General features: G+C 35.6%; 2 protein-coding genes across 4 annotated transcripts in view; one reads left to right on the top strand and one right to left on the bottom strand.

Moving 5' to 3' along the window:
• The window catches only part of RhoGAP93B (MyTH4 and RhoGAP_KIAA1688 domain-containing protein RhoGAP93B), a 422,769-nt gene that overhangs the window by 142,381 nt on the left and 260,410 nt on the right, over positions 1–19,978 (bottom strand). The window lies entirely within an intron of this gene.
• Positions 9,892–11,492, top strand: LOC137236447 (uncharacterized). Its single transcript, XM_067759056.1, has 6 exons — positions 9,892–10,351; positions 10,411–10,538; positions 10,593–10,709; positions 10,781–10,992; positions 11,110–11,302; positions 11,373–11,492. Exons 1-4 carry the CDS (start codon positions 10,261–10,263, stop codon positions 10,910–10,912), a joined length of 468 nt encoding a protein of 155 aa, XP_067615157.1. The 5' UTR covers positions 9,892–10,260; the 3' UTR covers positions 10,913–10,992; positions 11,110–11,302; positions 11,373–11,492.

Raw genomic sequence — 19,978 nt, forward strand, 5'->3', positions numbered from 1 at the left:
CTTAACGAACGAAACGATATCATTTCGTTACGATAATCAACGTTAATAAACGAAACGAAGTCATTTCGTTTCGTTTATTAACGTTAAGAACGCCAAATTAACGTTAATTTGACGATCTTAACGTTAATAAACGAAACGAAGTGACTTCGTGTCGTTTATTAACGTTGATTATCGTAACGAAATGATATCGTTTCGTTCGTTAAGCATGCCTGTTTTCAACCAACAATCGCGTCGTCTCCGATACAACCAATGTATACAAACGTAAACATGCAACCGTACGCTACAACCACAACAACTCCGCGAGTGAATTTTGCTCCGCAATGGCAAAGAGTAAATACTCAAAATGTTCATAACATACCAATATCGCACAATCCAATTGATCCAATAAGAAATAGTGATCTCAATCCAGCAAGTGCTCCGTTTCCATTTAATAACGAATACACTCACTCGTCGTGTCATACAATTAAACATATTGTCGAGTTATTGCCGGAGTATAACCCAACAAGCGAATTATCTTTGAATTCCTTGCAATTTGTACAACGGGTCGAAATGTTAAAAAGTGCATATGGCTGGCAAGAAAGTGTCGTAATTATCGCTGTGCAACAAAAACTAAAAGGTTCCGCTAAACTTTGGGCTAATTCACAACAATGCGTTTTTGTGAATTGGGCTCAATTTGTAAGCAAATTTCTTAACGACTTTCCGAGTCTCGTAAACGATGCCGATGTGCATATAAAACTTTCGCGTACCAAACGTCAATACAATGAAACGCCGGTGGAATATTATTATCGAATGCTAGCGTTGGGTAACAAAGGTGGGTTACCATAGGCTAGTATCGCGCGAAACATCGTAAATGGTGTCAATGATAACGATATAAAACGAAAAATATCTAACGAGTACGTACACTGTCAAGACTTATTAAAAGATATAATGAGTTACAGTCTATATAACGATGTAAGCCAAAACAATAAATTAAAATCGGGCTACACCGCCGCGAAAACCGTTTCAGTAAATGGAAAATCAATGCAAAAACCGACAAACTTGAAAGAAGTGAGCCCTGAAAACAACGTCAAGTGTTTTAATTGTACCAAAATGGGGCATTTTGCTATTAATTGCCCTGAACCGCAAAAAAAAGCTAGGTGCTCAAAGTGTCAACGAACCACTCATAAGAGCGAAGTGTCCTAACGTGAAGCAAAACAATGTGAATACAATACAAAATACGGACGCGCCGAAAATTGATGTTAATACTTCCGACGGTATAACTAAGACAATAAACGTGAACGGGTATGCTACAAAAGCATTTGTTGATCCCGGTAGCACGCACACGCTCGTGCGTAAAACGTTTCAGGAAAAAATCGGTAATTTTAAAAACATTATGACTGTATTACGTGGTTTCGGCGGTGGTGAATATGTGTCAACATGTATCATCAACGTATTATTAACGCTTGAAAATCACAAATTGGCCACAGATATGGTTGTTGTCAGCGACGAGCTGATTTGCGAAAACGTACTCCTAGGTAAAGATGTACTGTGTGGCTCAGATACGCGGCTAATAATTGAAAATGAAAAGTGTCGTGTCGAACAAATCCGACACATATCCTCGCCTCAAGGTTTAAACGAAACAGAAATCAGGCAATTTGAAAATATTATGAACGAATACCGTGAACTTTTCGCGAATAATATTGCTGATATTGGCAAGTGCAATTTTGGAAAAATGAAAATCGATTTAACATCTAACATACCAATTCAACTTAAACCGTATCGTATTCCGTTTGCTAAAAGGCCAATCGTATCGCGTATCGTAACCGAGTTACTCGAAAATGACATTATTCGACCCAGTGAGTGCGCGTACTCATCTCCTGTGGTCCTAGTTGAAAATAAAAACAAAGAACACCGTCTTTGTATAGACTATCGTTGTGTAAACACAATAACAGCAAAACAACCTTTTCCCATGCCGAACATGGAAGATCAGTTTGCGCAACTCGCTGGTAATAAATGTTTCACTACGTTTGACTTACGTATGGGGTACCACCAAATCGAGATAGAAGAAACTTCAAAGCAATTTACCGCGTTCGTGACCTCGGATGGTCACTTCGAGTTTAATCGTATGCTTTTTGGTTTGGTTAATGCGCCTGCAACGTTTCAAAGCATAATGAACAAAATCGCGTCAAAAATGAACCACGGTGAAGTGCTAATATACTTGGACGATATAATTATACCAAGTCAAACAATTAAAGAAGGACTATTTCGCCTCGAACGTTTTTTCAAACTTCTTAAAGAAGCCGGACTAACTCTACGTGCCGACAAATGTAAACTTCTCGCAACCAAAATCGAGCATCTCGGACACATTGTCACCGAAGAAGGTATTACTCCTGGCGAACAAAAGGTAACCGCCATCAAGAATTTTCCGACACCAACAAACGCAACCGAGGTAAGAAGATTTTTAGACCTGACAGGGTTCTTTAGAAAATTTGTTAGAGACTACTCTTTGATTTCCAAGCCCTTGACAAAATTATTAACTAAAGAGGGCCAAACAAATTTCGTGTGGGGTTCAGAACAGCGAAGTTCGTTTGAAACCCTGATAAGCGTCCTTACCAACGACCCAGTTCTCGTGATATATGATATCAACGCCCAGCACGAGGTGCACACTGATGCAAGCAGTTATGGTTTGGCGGGTGTTCTCCTGCAATCTGTTGACGGCAGGGAATGGCGACCCGTCTGTTACTACAGTCGTCATTGCACTGAAACAGAGAGCCGTTACCACAGCTATGAACTTGAAGTCCTCCTTGCCGTAGAAACACTAGAGCGTTTTCGAACTTACTTACTGGGTAAGCGTCTTGTTACAGACTGCTCCGCTATCGCACACGTCAAAACCAACAAAGAACTTAAAACTAAAATGATGTAATGAACATAATGACCGACATTAACGACTGGCTACTAACCATGCAACTCCAAGACGAAAAACTTCGAGATATCATTAACATTTTAAATGGTAATACAAAATCACCGCAAGACCAAGTAATAAAATCCGAATACCAACTACGCAATCATAGATTGTATCACAAAGAAACTGACGGCCTAAAGTTTGTTGTGCCAAAGGGTGTACGCTGGCGTATTATTGAATTCTGCCACGACCAAGCCGGGCACACAGCCGTGTGGTTTCCGAATATGAGACGTACTGGTTTCCGAATATGAGACGATTTGTTAAAAGCTACATAGCAGCATGCATTAGGTGTTGTTATCAAACGCAACGTACGGGTAAAACTGAGGGTAGCCTCCATTTTGATTCAGTTAAACCCATTCCATTTTATCGTATACATTTGGATCACATGGGTCCATTTCCACGCAGCAAACGGGGAAATTGTCTTGTCCTCGCCATATCCGATGCGCGATACCAAGACCATTCATGTTATATAAGCGCTTAATGAAATCTCATTGTATTTTGGGTTACCATCGCAGATAGTCACCGATAGAGGTACGTCTTTCACCTCGAAATCATTCGAAGAATATTGTAATAACAACAACATACAACATACGAAAACATCCGTACGAACGCCGCGCGCAAATGGCCAGGTGAAACGCGCCAATCAGAGTATTTTATCACATCTACGCACAACAACCGACAATCCTAAAGATTGGGATCTTATTCTGAGAGATCTCCAATGGTCTGTTAATTCCCGTCGAAACGCGACTACCAAATTCAGCCCAAACGAGCTTGTGTTTGGTTTCCCACTACGCGATCTAGTAACTAACCAACTTATTGCCGCTGTTAATGATGATATCGATGAAGAAAATTCTGAGCTAAGTTCCGCCGAAAAACGTAGCCAAGCAGTTATTAACATTGAAAATGAGCGCGAAAAGTGGAAAAAACGATTTGACCAACGACATCAGCAACCTAAGATTTACGCTGAGGAAGATTTAGTAGTCATTGAAAATGAGCCAGGTTCTACAGGCGAATCGCGCAAGCTCGAGCCAAAATTTCGTGGACCGTACATTATCCGCAAAGTTTTGGGTAACGATCGGTATTTACTAGAAGATATACCAGGTTATCAAGTCAGCAACAAAAAGTTTAGTTCTGTTTATGCCTCCGACAAGATCAAGCCATGGTGTAGCAACAGTCCCGAACTAAAATCCGACGACGAAATCGAGACGATTTAGGTCAGGAAAGGCCGAGTTGTCACACCTGTTTGTCACATCACTTACAAAATGTAACCTTAGAAATACTACCAATGAATGCAACACTGTTACATTTGAACAACTGCCGTATACCGAAATTCCAACGAGAGTCAGTCTGTGAGTGAACACGAGCGAGCATCGCGACTGGAAAAAAATCAAAAACGATTAGTCCAAATTAACAATCATTTTCAGATATATTAACTTGATCACTTTTCTTATCATTAAAGCAAGCTTATTTACATTATACTTTATAGTATTTATTAAAAACGGTCATCCCTTACGGATGCAGGTAAGTGTAAAACCTACATTCGTGACAAATGGAAATGGGAAAAGTTCCACTATATTATTTCTGTGCAGTTCGATTGACTTCTATTATACACATCTTCAGTCAGTGTTGTGAATTCTATGTGATAGTTGCTACAAGTGGTATTTTGAGGTTAGTTTTCAGCAGTTTTTCAACATGAGTTTTTCCAAGTACGTACCAAATGTTAGATATATTTATTCGATATAACTTTAACGATATACAATAGTTGAAAATGTGAACTACACTAAACTTCAAAAAAACTTTTAGTTTAACCGATATGTAACAGAGTAATTAGCTTATGAAATTTGATGTTTTTTATAAACGCCAGTAGTACAATAGGCTACTATTGCCTTGTTTGTTTGTTTGCTTTAGACCTACTAAAATGCGCAGTCTGAAACTGCATGAAATTTTGGAAGAATTAGAAAGAAACGACGACTGTCCATTACCCGAGGCTATTACAATATTTCCTCCTGGAAACTGTAATGCAGATGTCACAGATGAAGATTCTGGGGAAGAAAATTAAATATTTTTGAATAATTTATCCGGTTCGCAGCTTAGAGCTCAAGTCGAGCTTCACTACGATTCTTCAGAAAGCGAAAATGATGAAGATGATGATTTGCCATTACTCCAACTTGCTAAACGTCTGCGAAAAGATTCATATCATACACAACAAAATTCAGAAGTGCCTGATACATCAACACAAATAATTGCTCAGCGAACTTCTGAAACTGTGGTCTCCAAAAATAAAATATACAGCTGGCCATCACGTGACATACAACCCAAAAACAATAGTTGGAATGACATGGAAGGAGCGAAGTTCGAAAATACACCTTTGTACTATTTTCAATGTCTTTTTGATACTAACATCATAAATAAATAAATAAATAAATATATATATGTATATATATAAATATGTTCGTAAATACACGAATTTGTATGTCAATCAAAAAAAACCTAGTTGAAAATGTGACCAATGAGAAAATGCAGTACTTCTTCGGAATTTTGCTGTTCAGTGGCTATGTTATAGTACCTAGAAGAAGAATGTATTGGGAGAATGCCACTGACTGTGGCATGCCCACTGTTTTCAACGACATAACTAGAGATCGATTTGCTTTTATCATGTCTAATACCCACTGCTGCGATAACTATAATTTGCAACAAACTGATAAATATGCCAAAATTCGACCAGTGATAGATGCGTTGAACACCAATTTTCTGAATTTTGCTTGTTTTGAAGAAAATCATAGCATCGATGAAGCTATGGTGCCTTACTATGGGGGCACCCATGTAAACAATTTATACGTGGTAAACCTATCAGATGGGGCTACAAATTTTGGGTGAGCGCAACTCGATCAGGTTATATATTATTGTGTGAACCCTATCAAGGGCAATCTGGAGAGAATTCAAACCAGTACAAAATACTTGGATTGGGTGCCAGTGTAATCCTACAATATGCTGATGTTTTGCGGAAAATTGACAACCAGGCACCCTTTCACTTGTTTTTTGACAATTTCTTTACTTCGGTACCGTTGATTGATGAGCTAGGTAAAAGAGGATTCAAGGCTACTGGAACAATAAGGGAAAATCGTGTTTTCAAATATCCTTTGCCAACAAACAAAGAAATGAAAAAGCTAGCCCGGGGTTCTTAAAAATTCCACTCTACAAGGGCTGAAGAAATCGTAGTTTGTAAGTGGCATGATAATAGCGTTGTTGCAATTGCATCAAACGACGCAAAAGTAAATCCTGTGAACAAAATAAAAAGATATTCGCAAGAAGAAAAGAAATACGTTTTTGTTGACCAGCCTGCTCTTATTAAAGTCTACAATACCAACATGGGAGGTGTTGACAGGTCTGATCAGAATTTAAGCCTTTACAGGACTTCAATTAGAGGCAAGATATGGTATTTTTCGCTTATTGTCCACTGTCTTGATATGGCGCTCCAAAATGTTTGGCAATTATACAAAGCTAATGAAGGTGAATATGATCATCTAAAATTCCACCGGAGTGTAGCGACAGGTATTTTGGAGACTTTCAAGAAAGCAGATCAACGAAAATCTGGGCGTACATCAAAAGGTTTTCACGAAAATTCACGTTTTGATGGTATAGACCACCTAGTACGACAAGGTCAATTGCGGTGCGTTTTTTGTCACAAACATGCCAACTTTTTTTGTAAAAAATGCGAAGTTACTCTGCATCCAAAAAACTGCTTTGAAAACTATCACACTCCTACATAATTTTATTTTTTCTTATCTTCTGTAAACTTATTCCAATGAATAAATAAACAAAACCATGCAATTTTCCAATAGTTTGTTTTCTTTCTTCATGACAGTTATAGTAGGTCATTTTACTATCGTTGTTTAAAAACAACACCGCTTTTCCAAGTTTTTCCAGCAGAAAGTTTAGTTTTAACTTACTTTCTATTTAAAATAGCAAGTAATAACTATGATTTCAAAAAAATATAAAGATTAGACACTAAAATATGTTTCAGGCTTATCCGGGTTAAGGGTTTCCGCGAAGAGAAAATCCACTGAAATTGCATTTCGAATTCTCATTTTATATTGGCGCCACTCTATATAGCAAATTTTATGATTTTGACTATTTTCATGTTCAGGAATTTTGTCGTGTAACCTCTTCCAACCTTTTTCTTTAGAATAACCTGAAGATTTTGTCAAAGCTGATCGGGTATTTTCGGAAATTTTGCTGAAAAACCGGCATGGAAAACAAAAAAGCGCTTCTTTTGTTGCACTCCAAACGAGCCAATCACACCTTACTTTTTCTCCGTTTTTTAGAGTAGTATGGAGTATGATTTGAAGGAAATGGCGACCACTTAAGTCGTTGGGAAGTCGAAATAAAATGTGATTTTAAGTAAGTTGAAGCATTGTTGACAGATTACGCTTATAAAATTGTGTCGAAAACGTTTATCTAACTTAAAATCACATTTTACTTCGACTATGACTATGCCCCAAAGTATTTGATCGGATGCTTATGATTTTAGTTAAGTGATTTTCAATTTTAAAACAATTTCTTGTAGCAACAAAATATGTATGTATCTATGAAATCCTAGTTAGAGTACTGTCAATACTCCTTTGTCTTGCCGGGCCCCCAAAAACCTTCCGGACCCAGGGCAATTGCCCTGGCTGCCCCCCCCCCCCTCTCCGCGGCCCTGCCGACATCGATTACCATAGAAGAGTATCGGCGACGAAATAAGCTTAATAAAAAGGAAGAAATTCCTAAAATACCTACCCCAATAAAAAGCCAAACACGAAAACGCAGAAGTAGACAGTTCAGAAAGAAAAAAGAAATAGCTGCAACCTTTTGGTTACTAAACTTAACCACAAATACAGTAGATAGGCTAAAACTCAAACAAAAAATAAAAGAACTAAGAAATAGTAAATAAATTAAAATTTTTTTTCTAAAAATAGAAAAAGTTTAAGGCCCAGTGTGGCATAGGAAAAAAATGGCATAAAAATAGCATAGAAATTAATCTTAAATAACATTTTGTGAAATTAGTTAAAAGAAAAATAAACTATACTCAACTATTAATAATTTGAAAAAAAAAATATAAATTATAAATTTTCTTTTGAAATGAATTTTCAGAAGAAATAAGTGAGACTATAACATCATATGATGAGGCTTTAAAACTTGTTGCGCGCTTGAAACAATTTGCAAAAAATGGCTTTTCAGCACATTAAAAATATGGAGAGTCACTTTGAAACTGAATATTATAGATTAAAGCAATCAAGCATTACCCAATTTTTTCAATCAAACTAGCATTGAAATGTAAAGACTTGTACAATGTACTTAATCGATATATGTGCATATATGTATTTATATGTAATACTAAAGTATGCAAATATTCTCTACTTCCAAAAATTTCTTAAATAAACTATGTACAATACAATTTATGTGTGTGGTATATATTTTGTGACTTCATGCCTTATAAGCGGACATCTCCCATAGACGGACAAAAACACTGCGACGGTGAGTGTCCGGTTATAAGGAATTTCACTGTATATTAAAATAATAAAACAAATTATGAGGAATTTTATCTAATTTATTGGTGCTACTTTTATTTTCCTGTTCCACAGACATCAAATCACTTCATACATTCGATATCAACATCTTTCGATTTTTTGTGATAATTTGTAACTTGTCTTACTATTATACTATTTTATTAATTATGGATTATTAACCTGACAGCTGTAAAACTGTAGCAGTAACGTGTCTTTGATAAAAAGTAATATGGCGGACGCTACAAATAGTAGAAACAAAATGCTGGATTTAGTATTTGTGGATGGCTTGGTGGGTACTGCCCTTACTCAAATTCCACATTTACCCATTCCAGAAGACCCTCTGCACCCTACGCTTGAGATATCACTTGATATCAGTCTACCCCGTAGGATTCAAGTACAGGATCCACCGCGTTCTAGATGTTTCTACAAAGCGAATTTCATTATGCTTAATGATCTGTTGGCTTCCCATGATTGGTCGGATCTCTATGCATGCACTGATGTCGATTCGGCAATCTCCATATTTTACAGTACACTTGACGCACACAGAGAAAAAACAATTGTGAATATAACAAGGTTTACTTGGTTGAAGATTTTTGTATGGAGCCCAAGAAACTTGTGTGTGCTACCAAAATTCTTAGTATTTCATACTCTACAAAGAAAAACAAAGCTTTGTTAATTTTTTACCTAAGCCCTTTGGCTTACAAAAATCGGGGTTGATTTGACTAAGTTATCCTAGGTATTTTTTTTTTATATGAACTTTAAAGCCTTGGTGTAAAAGACTTGGGAAAGAAATATTAGTTAATCTGTCAAAGTTATTTTGTGCTAGCACCGATTAAATTTCAATTCAACAAAGTGCTTAGGAATCTTAACCGTAATAACTTGGGTGTCTTGTGTCATCACCGAATGACTTTGTTAGCTGAGCAATGTTTACAATGTTAGCTTAGGTAACTTGTTCAAACACCTAAGAAACTGGGTTAACCTAACAAAATTGATGCTTACTTTTACCAAGTTATCTTTGGTAATTTGCAATGAGACCTAGGAAACTTCGTTAAACTACCTAAGAACCTGTTTATTTTTATCAAGTTATCTTAGGTAACTTGCTGTATTACCTAAGAAACTTGTTTAATCTAACAAAGTATTTGTAAAATTTCAAATTAGGTGAAGATCACGCCATTTTTGTTCATTCTGTGTTTCCAATTCAAAGTCAAAAGTAACAACGCGGCAAATTTATAAATTCTTAGTAGTTTTTCTTATAAATAAAAAAATACTTAGCGATTCTGGAGACCAGGTAAGCAAACAAATGATTCAAACATCTTTAAAATCAATGTATAAAGCCTCCCCAATTTTTATTAAGTTTAATCGGAGTATTTGAATTGTTGCTTGCGGTCCATATCAATTGGTGTTCCAAAAATTTCAACACTAAGCGACTAAACGGGCAATAGAAATAAAAGTTATAAATATCTAGAAGATTTTAAAATGTTATGCTTTATTTGTAAAAAAGATTTCGAAACCGTAAAAAGTTGAATAAGTCACCTTAAAATAATTCATTGTGCTCATAAAAGTCAATACATCTACGCAATACATATACGCAGCATCATATCAAGAGGGAGAGGGTGATAATTACTGCTTACTTCAAAACGTGGTATATATTACTTCACAAGACGAGCATTTAATACAACAACAAGAACAACAGTATTTAATAATACAACCTGAAGCGGTAGAACCAGCCGCGCTTTTTCCACAAGTCTTGAGCTTACACCAGAAAACCAAATGCGACTAGATACACAAATTAACGATGACCCTTTGGCTATGCGGTTGAAATCATGGAACTTATTTGACGGGCTTTATACGTTTTTAACGTGTAAGTATAGGTTTCTCTTTTTCCGCAAAGTGTATATGAGTATTGTATTTTTCTCCCAGTAAAAGGTATAACAATCGAAGGCCTCAAATATGTTAAGACCAGGCATTTAGACGAAATTTTCGGTGGAGAGAAAATTAATGAGAAAATAATATTAGAACATAAGGTTTCGTGTGGGCAAAACGAGCAAGTATGAAACTTTCTATGTACAATAATCCAGAAAAAAAAACATTCTTATTTTTAGGGCATTTACAATTTACGTTCACAGCAGGAAGCAAAGGCTTGCAGAGAAAGTATAGGTTTCCAAACTGAAGGACTAACAAGTGACGGGAGCTCAGACGAAGCCATGAATTTTAAAAAGGTATAATCCTAATGCTCCAATATGAGTTACGGAAAATGATGATGATGATGATATTCCATATATATTTTCAGCCCTACAGTGTTCATAGCATTTTGATGACCACGGAACAAGGAAAAGGCATTTGTAAACTTTATAAGGATACTAAAATGCTTCGCCGCAAGCACGAACGTATATCGTTCACAACGTTATTGAAAACATTATAGAAAACGGTCATAAGCTCAGCGTTAAGAATTGCGAAGATATAGCGGATGAAATAATATCCCTATTTCCTACAGAATGCCGCGTAAGTACGAATGTTCATCTTTATGTGATTATATAATTTGTCGAATACCCAACTTTAATACCTTATAGAAATCTGATATAAGAAATGTTTCTAAAGAATTTCAATTTTTATTTGCAGGAAACATATTTTACACAAAAGAATAAAAAACTGGCACCGAAAGGCAAGATTTGGGACAGATTGGGAATCCGTACTAAAAAAATGGAAAGAAACGGTTCCATATAGAACAAACCGTTTGTTTACTTTAGATTTGACTTTAGATCAAATTTTAGATGAGTGGCCTCTATACAAATTTTCAAAAGCTCCCGAATTGGTATGTTTTTTTATATAAAATACTCGGAAAAACTTGTGTTGTAATAATATATTAAAATAATTGATTTAAGGTGGATATTTACTATCACTACAGCTTCCCGGAAAATGAGCTAAATTTTTCCAAATGGGACAATTTATGCTTAATTGCTTCGAATCTTTTTGAAACAAGGATTAAGGACCCGCAATCCAAGCTACTCGAGAAACGCGTATTTGAACAGCGAGACATTTTAAATACAGGTACAGACAAAGTTTAAAGTACCTACATGCCTCTTTTTCGAATACTGCATTAAATTTCTATATTTGTTAGACAATTTCAACATATATGTAATAATGCTGTTGCATTCAATTTTATTGCCAACTGGAAAAGTTGTAAATGGGCACAAAGTTTACAATTATGGATTCGCAAAATGCTTTCACAGTAAAAGTCAGGCAACCAAGTGAAGTGGAAGCAGTAATTGCAGAGAAGAGGACAAACTGTTTTGAAAATAGTTCAACTCTGCAACCATTCGTTATTGTTGTGGGTGACGAGTTTAATTTTAAAGATTTTTATGTTGTGTTAGATGGAATTAAGTACGCATTTAAATCTTATATAGAGGCGGTTCAGTATTGCTTTAAGTTAATATTTGTAATAAATTTAAAATATCCTGACGGGTGCACAAGTGTATGGACATTCATGCAAAGATATTTGTTTAATATAAAAAAGAAGTCTGTATCGCCAATAATTGATACTTCGATCAACGATATTAACAATTTGAAAATTTCAGAATCCGATTAATCACAATTCCTTCAATATCAAGATAATACTAAATACTAGGTGTTAAGGGCACTTTTTCAACTATACACGGCTAAAATTTTGACCTTAAATTTTAAACCCCAGCCAACATCTTTTCCTTTCACCAATTTTTTTGAAAACTGGTCTAGTTTAAATTTTAAACCAAATTTGGTTTGGTCATACATATATGTATTGCGAAAAAGTTTAAAATTTAGGGTAGAAATTTTAACCGTGTACCTTTATTTCCTACAGAATTGAAATCTCTATTTTAATTTTTCCTTAATATTATCTGATGTTCAACTGTAAAAGTGTTATAAAAATCAGAAATAAAAAATTTTTCTAAAATATTTAAATTTTTTATTTGCAGGATACATATTTTTGACAAAGGATAAGGCAGTGATAATCAAAATATTGCGAACTTTTTAAATGTTTAACTAACGAATTTTCTACTGGGATAGGTTAATATTCACTGCGTTATCGACAATTTTCAAATTACCAAAGTTTTTGGTAGAATAATACCTAAGTTATGTTAGTTAAAACAACCAGGAAACTTGTGCAAACTGCAAAAGAGGTTTGGTTGAATATTACACAATTTTCAGAGGTTAGGCTACCGAAATATTTTCTTACCTAAGCCAACTTGGGAAAAACATACGATACTTCGTTAAATTTACCCAAGAAGAAAGCTTGCAAAGCTTTAACCACGTTTTTTTTCATTAAGATACAAAAAAAAAACCTAGTAGGTTAATTTTCCATAAGTTCTTGGTTACGATACATGCGATTCTTGGTTAATTTTACAATAGTTTTTCTCTGTGTACGGCTTATTTGATACCTGTATTCCTACTCGCTATACCCTGTGTTCAGATAAGCCGCCTTGGTTTTCAAGGCAACTTAATAACATCAAATCTAGGCTTTATAAGAATTCAAGAAAACTGGAACATCTGCAAACTTCTCTAAATATCGAATAGTTCGTTTTAACTTTCACCGTCTTAATCAGCTTTGTTGTAAAGCTAAATTTTTTGAAAATCCAAAAAAGTTTTACAGTTTCGTAAATTCAAAACGGAAACATTCTGGGAATCCTTCTATTCTGAGTTCTTTAAGTCCACATATTCATTCCGGTCAATACCCCTATCGCTTAGATAGCTCGAATTCCATTAGGAATCCTGCTATTGATGGTAATATTGTTCTTCAGAATCTTCAATCTTTGAAATCCAACTTTTCTCCGGGACCAGATGGTGTTCCTAGTTGTGTGCTTAAGTACTGCGCTGAAAACATATATGAGCCTATTTTAAAATTATTTGAGCTATCTCTGAGATCTGCGTCATTGCCGTCACTTCGGAAACAGTCCTTTATTATACCCCTGTATAAAAAAGGTTTTTAAGACACATTGGATTTCAGATACAGTCAAGAACGATTCTTTAAACTTTCTGCACTTTTAATAATTTTCAACTAGTTTTGCATTATGCCTAAAACAAGCAATAAGCAAAAGAAAATTAATGATGCTAAGGAGACGGATTCTACTGTAGAAACTTCTGTGCCGAAGCAAGATAAAGGGAAGGGCAAGAAGAAATCCCAGAAGAAAGGAGACCGTGATAATGAAAGGATAGAAAACTTTAGAGCTAAAACAAGTGAACATAGCACAAAGGAAAATAAAGAAGCACTCTTTGAGAAGCTTTTCTTTGGGTATAATAATGTGAATGAAGCAATGAAAAATATAAATTTACAACAAATTGATCGCACTATTATACTGCCAGTTATCACTAGAGCCGCCGGATTTATCATATGTGATCTAATTTCAAAATTCTCACGACTTGGATTACTTCAGCCCGATGAAGCTAAGTCACTATCCGGAGCATTATATCGTATCACTCTGCTGCAAATTAGTTATAAATTAAAAGAAGCCATGATTTTACAACATTATCGAAATCTTGGAGTTCACTCTTTCGTGGACGTTTTTGTAACAAGCTATGTTCGAAGAGCTCTTGGACAAATGGGTGCGCATTTCAGTCCACTCGGTAATTACATTTCCGCAATTGGTTTTGTTAAGACTACTTCGTGCAATTATTTGCCCCGATTGCCTAAAGCACAGATTTTGTCACCTTTTTATCTTCATATTGATAATTTAAGAGAGATGGTCGAAATGCTGTCAGCTACGCTGGGAACATCCGAATCTAAACGAGCGTGTTTGGAGAAGTCGCCATTGACTAACGCTGTTTGGACGTGCCATCGCTCCCGCCGAACCCATGAAGGCGTCGAATTACCCGCTACGTGTTTACATGCAAATCCTAATAATATAGTGCCGGCAGATTACAACATTATATCAATCAGGCATGACGTCGACATCATCGCTGCAAGCGTTGAGCGGATCGGGAGAAAATATCCAAAATATATCACGACTGGAGGGATTGATTGGAAAGGTACTGGATCTATACCGCAAGTTATCTTGTGGTCCTGCAGATTTACTACGTCCCAGTTTTCCTATACATGGAATACCTGGTTCTGTTGATGGTGAACACACTGCCTTTTGGTCACCTGAACCTTTGTCTGATCCTGAATCTTACATTGGTGTAGTTTATCTGCTTGGCGAAAGTAAGAAACAACAAGTTGATGATCCGGACGTATTAAGCTTTCGTGCAATCGAATCTGCGAAACGTGAAATTAATTTGGATTACGCGACGGTATTGCAGAATCTCTTGAATTAATTCCGTCACCTTGGGGATGGTCTAAATGGTTACCATGGAAAACCGCTAGCTCTTTACTAGTTGGTAAACAGATTGGAAAATGATATCTGACTCTTACTCAGAAGATGTCCGGATTAACCGAGTAGGTCAAAAGTTGAGAAAAACGGGGGTATTGCTAAACTTTCGGCTATCAGTGCTCTTCCCTTTTATCTCCATGCCAACACGGTTTCATTCGTCAGAGGTCAACCACTACAAACTTGCTAGTATTTACCTCTTTAGTTATGGAAGGATTTTTAGCGAACAAGCAAACGGATGTCATCTATACTGATTTCAGCAAAGCATTCGATACCGTCAACCATGAGTTACTTATTCATAAGCTTGATTTACTGGGCTTTCCGTTTGACCTATTAATGTGGCTGAAAAGCTATCTTTCTAACCTGACCCAAAAAGTCATGTTCAAGTGTAATCTCTCGGAATCGTTTGGAGTTTCCTCAGGCAAGTCATCTAGGCCCTTTACTATTTACCCTATTCATAAATGACTTGCCACAGATAATATTACATTCCCAAATTATAATGTATGCGGATCAGTACAACTTTGCTACATTTACTGTCCTACAGATTTGAGTTCCTTGGATCTTCTTCAGGCCGACTTAGACTCGTTCCATTGTTGGCGCACAACAAATTTACTAGCTTTAAATTGCTCTAAATGTAAGCATATGACATTTCACCGAGTGAAACCAGTTTTTAAACCGTATGTAATAGATGGTACCCCTTTGGAGCGTATATCTATTGTAAATGATTTAGGTGTTCCGTTTGATCCGAAACTGAGTTTCAACATGCATATTTCGTCTATTGCCAACAAAGCTTTGGGTGTACTTGGGTTCGTTAAAAGATGGGCTAAGTACTTCAATAAGATTCTTTACAGATCGCTGGTCCGTCCAATACTCCGAGTATTGCTCATGCGTTTGGTTCCCTGTTTCTCAAAATCATATAAAGCGTCTTGAGTCAGTTCAAAAGCAATTTTTGATATTCGCATTACGTGGCCTTAACTGGGACTCAAGTCTCCACCTTCCACCATACAGAAATAGACTTCTTCTTATTAGCTTATCCACTCTGGAAAACCGGAGAATACTACTGGGGGTATTGTTCATCCATAAGCTCATTATTGGAGAAATTGATTCTGCTGACCTTCTCGGCCGATTGTTTTTTGCAGTTCCTCCTAGGGTTTCCAGACACTACGTTCCTTTTTATTTACCTCTTTGTCGTCGAAACTTTGCTATAAATAATCCTCTGCTTATCTGGTGCTCGCACTACCATGACTTGTATAGCTGTATCAGTCTTGAATGTACTTTTACCACTATACGTAATGCAATACTCGCCTATCTAAATTAAGCTCCCTTATGAGCTCCTCACGATAACCCGCCACTGGGAACACTTATATAAATCCTTAAATAACATTACTTTCTGTATAATGTTTCTTTCTTTTCAGTTTCTCTTAGAAAAACATAATAATTGAAATTCAATTATTATTATAAGCCGGTGTTAAGCTCATGAATTCTTAAATATAAGTATAAACTGAGCACACCATTAAACAAACATATATAATAAAATAAACTTGAAAATCGTAGGACTGCAAAGGTAAGAGATTTTAGAATGTCCTCACTTACAATATTATGGAAAATCTCTTCAACAGCACTTGTAGTTAGGTTGACCAAAGCCGGTCGGAGGTCGGCTGGACGATAAGAATAAATTAAAAAGTTGATAGCATAGTAGCGTTACATGGAAATGTCTCTCATTCTGAATGCATTTAACAATGCACACACGCACTTATAGACCACACAAATAGCTAAATGTACCGACCCAAATATTTATGCATTCTCAGCGGGAGTTCACCAATGGGTTATTAATGCTTGGACATGCAATGCATATTTGTTTACATTTGTCATCCCGTCACATTGACCAACACACTTATCGATAAGTCAATCGTCAATGTGACTGCCAAAATATTTATATGTATCTAATTGCATGTGTCCATAAATAGGTCACTATAATAATAATATGCTGACTTGACATATAAGTTAGCACCCAACAGTAATTATGCAAACAGCAGCAATAACAACAGCGTATCATAACAACAATCAACAAGTGAACACCAAGCTGCTATCATTCCCAACGCAATGCGAAACTCGATTCTAAAGCCGTGTGCCCACTACCGAGTTTTCTTGCGGAAGTTGCTTCCAGAAGTTACGGCTTGCAGAAGTGCACTTGCAGCAATTATGTGGAAACGCGTGTTTGTTGCTTGCTGGAAGTAACTTGAACGACTTGCTGTCAACTACAAGTGTTTTGAAGACTTGCAGAAGTAGTCGGGTATACGTGATTTTCAAAATTTATAAAAATGGACAAAAATAAATTCGTTTGGAGTAGAACACATTTGTTAATTGAAAAACAAGAAAGTTATCCTGAATTATGGGACACGTACTCAAAATACTATAAGAATAAAATTAAAAAAAAAATGCTTTAAAGGCAATAGTCAATGACATAGACGCACGCAGAGAAGAGGTCAAAAGGCAATTGACTCATCTCAAATGGATTACACAAATCTCGCAATATTTGCCTTTTCATTCTCGCCTGACCATTTCGTATGCGTTGCTTTCCAACTCCACAAATAATGCCGCAGCTATTTATTCCATTATAAAGAAGCTATAATTTGTGTCTGTTCGTTGAGTCCAGGTATATGCCAAAGCAAGCTGCCGGAGTAGAGGAAGGTGAAGTGAAAACGTAAACAATCCTTGCGGAAAGAATAAATAAATCTTCATAAAGTATTTTAGGCCAGTGCAATGAAATGAAAGCACTTCACTCAAAAAAATATAACAATGCCGCAATATATTCTATTGATTTCTTTTTTTTACAAAATGGCGTTGATAATAAAATATAAATGTTTTTCAGTGCTTTTTCCAAATTTTCTTTAATTTATTTTGTTCCAATGTGCACACATTCCGTACAACCAGCTGATTTCGAAAAATCATTTGCTCTTCCTCTTCTCGTTACAATTTCTTCGTAATGCAGAATACCCAACTTCGACTAAAGCGGAGCGTAGAACGGGAAACGGGAACGCAATCGAAATGCAGAATAGGGGTGATTATATTTGAACTCATATATCCCCTAAAGACGATCTCCTAAGGAGGTTGAAATATATCGGGGAAAAACTAAAAACTTTTCGTCTTTTAATACACCGAACCTCGAGCCAGTTTTTACAAATTATGTTCTATTGAAAATACAACTCAAAGATAAAATTGCATAAATTTTTTCTCGATGGCAACGCCGTGAGTTGCCACTTTTGAGAGTAATAGTGAGTCTACTATTTGTGCCTGGGGTCAAAAGCTAGTGAAAAAATAAACAAATTTACAAAATGAGTTCAAACCCCGTGCATAAAACTTTGTATATGAAAGAGATTTTTCAATTTTCATTTATAACATAGTCAGAACTATAATACAAAGCACATACATATGTATAATTTTAAACATTTTAAAGTTAAATTAATAAAATTTTTATAAATTTTCGAAACTTTTTATTAACAGTTTTCAGAAAGTTTCTGAATGTGCAGTCTTGACGCTCATTCAATTGTAGTGCAATAGTGTGCAGGTTTCAAGTAGATGAGAATTACCGTTAATTTTTTTTTTTTTTTCTTCAATATAAAGACAAATTTTGTTCGTGCGGTGTATAAAAAAAAATGCGAAGTTTTGAAATTTGCACATTATTACACTACAGTTAGATGAGCTATAAAGCTGCACACTCAGAAATTTTTTGAAAGTTTTTAAAATGTCTGGAAAACTGCTGATAATTTGATTAATTGTTGGGAGCTTTGAAATGTATATATAGTTTGTGTTATAGTTAGAACGATATTTTAAATTGGAATTATTAAAATCTAATAAATAAACATAATTTGGGAACAATACCGTTTTAAAGGAAGGCCATATTATTTTTCACATAACCGTATATCAACATTTACATTTTCATGAATATCTTTTAGTTTGTGTAATAATCTCGCATTCTAAAATTTAGTAGGTATGTTTTATATGTATATTAAAAGCAGTTAATTGAATAGTTTTTCTTCTCTTAAAAATACGACTACTTTCTTATGTGCTGTAGTGTTGCGTGAAATTCACCTCACTTCGAACAGGCTTAATGTTACAAATATACATACAAACAAACTTTCATATTTAACTGACCCAGATAACCACCATGAGTTCATTCGCATTTGTCAACCAGCTTACACGCGGATCATATTGACAATATGTAGGTCAATATAATAATTTGCTGACAAACCATTTTTCATTATTAAGTCATGCACTTCTAGTATGTAAACATTCATGTAAGTATGTATGTGTAGGTTAAGAACTTTTGTATAAATAGAAATGAATTTCACCAATAAAGAAGAATCGCTTTTTAACGCTATTCATCAGCGTTCGAAAAACCTTTTTCGTTTTATTATTTCAAAGTTATTACATGGCGATCCTGCCAGCTTTGTCAAGAAATAGCAAAACTGCTAAAGACCTTGCTGGAGGAAGATCCCGGATAATAAACCAAGCAGGATTCGTTTACAAGTTATTACAGTGCAGAATATATGCGTTGTAAATATTCCCTATAGGTATAGTCATGCATTCTACCATTTTCGTTCCTTACATTTTATAATAATCGACAAACCGTTTTGATAAGTTTTATAAATAAATACATACATGGATTTGATCTCAATAACTGTATTTTATTTGTATGCTTATTGATATTGACTATCGATGGTTGGTTGCACACAGATCCCAAGTGACGAATTTCAAATTTTGTATACTATCAAAATTTAGTATTATACGTTTGAACCACTTGAACCGAACCGGTTCGACGGTTCAGAGGAAGCCGCGAACCGGTTCAAGTTTTGCCAAAGTGGTTCGAACCAGTGAACTGAACCGCTTCGAAATCCGAGGCGGTTTGCAGCCCTGGTTATTTGTACTTATGTATATGATCATATTATTTTAATGTTAAAATGTATTACATGAAGAGATGCACCGCTAAATCAGGTGACTTATAGAGAAAAACTTTGCAATTGTTAAATTAAGCCAGTTCATTTTTGAGTATTAGAATTTTTGTAATGTAGTCCATTTTCGGACCGTCGTAAGGCAGTCGCAATTTGTATAATGAAGCAAATTGTAATTAAACCTAAATGGTAGTGTAATGG

Source organism: Eurosta solidaginis, chromosome 1 (genome assembly GCF_040869045.1).
Source record: "Eurosta solidaginis isolate ZX-2024a chromosome 1, ASM4086904v1, whole genome shotgun sequence".
NCBI lineage: Eukaryota > Metazoa > Arthropoda > Insecta > Diptera > Tephritidae > Eurosta > Eurosta solidaginis.

Coding starts and splice junctions, on each gene's coding strand:
- LOC137236447 (XM_067759056.1), top strand. CDS start 10,261: ATGCGACTAGATACACAAATTAACGATGACCCTTTGGCTATGCGGTTG. Junction 10,539..10,592: donor CGTGTGGGCAAAACGAGCAA/GTATGAAACTTT, acceptor TCTTATTTTTAG/GGCATTTACAATTTACGTTC. Junction 10,710..10,780: donor AAGCCATGAATTTTAAAAAG/GTATAATCCTAA, acceptor ATATATTTTCAG/CCCTACAGTGTTCATAGCAT.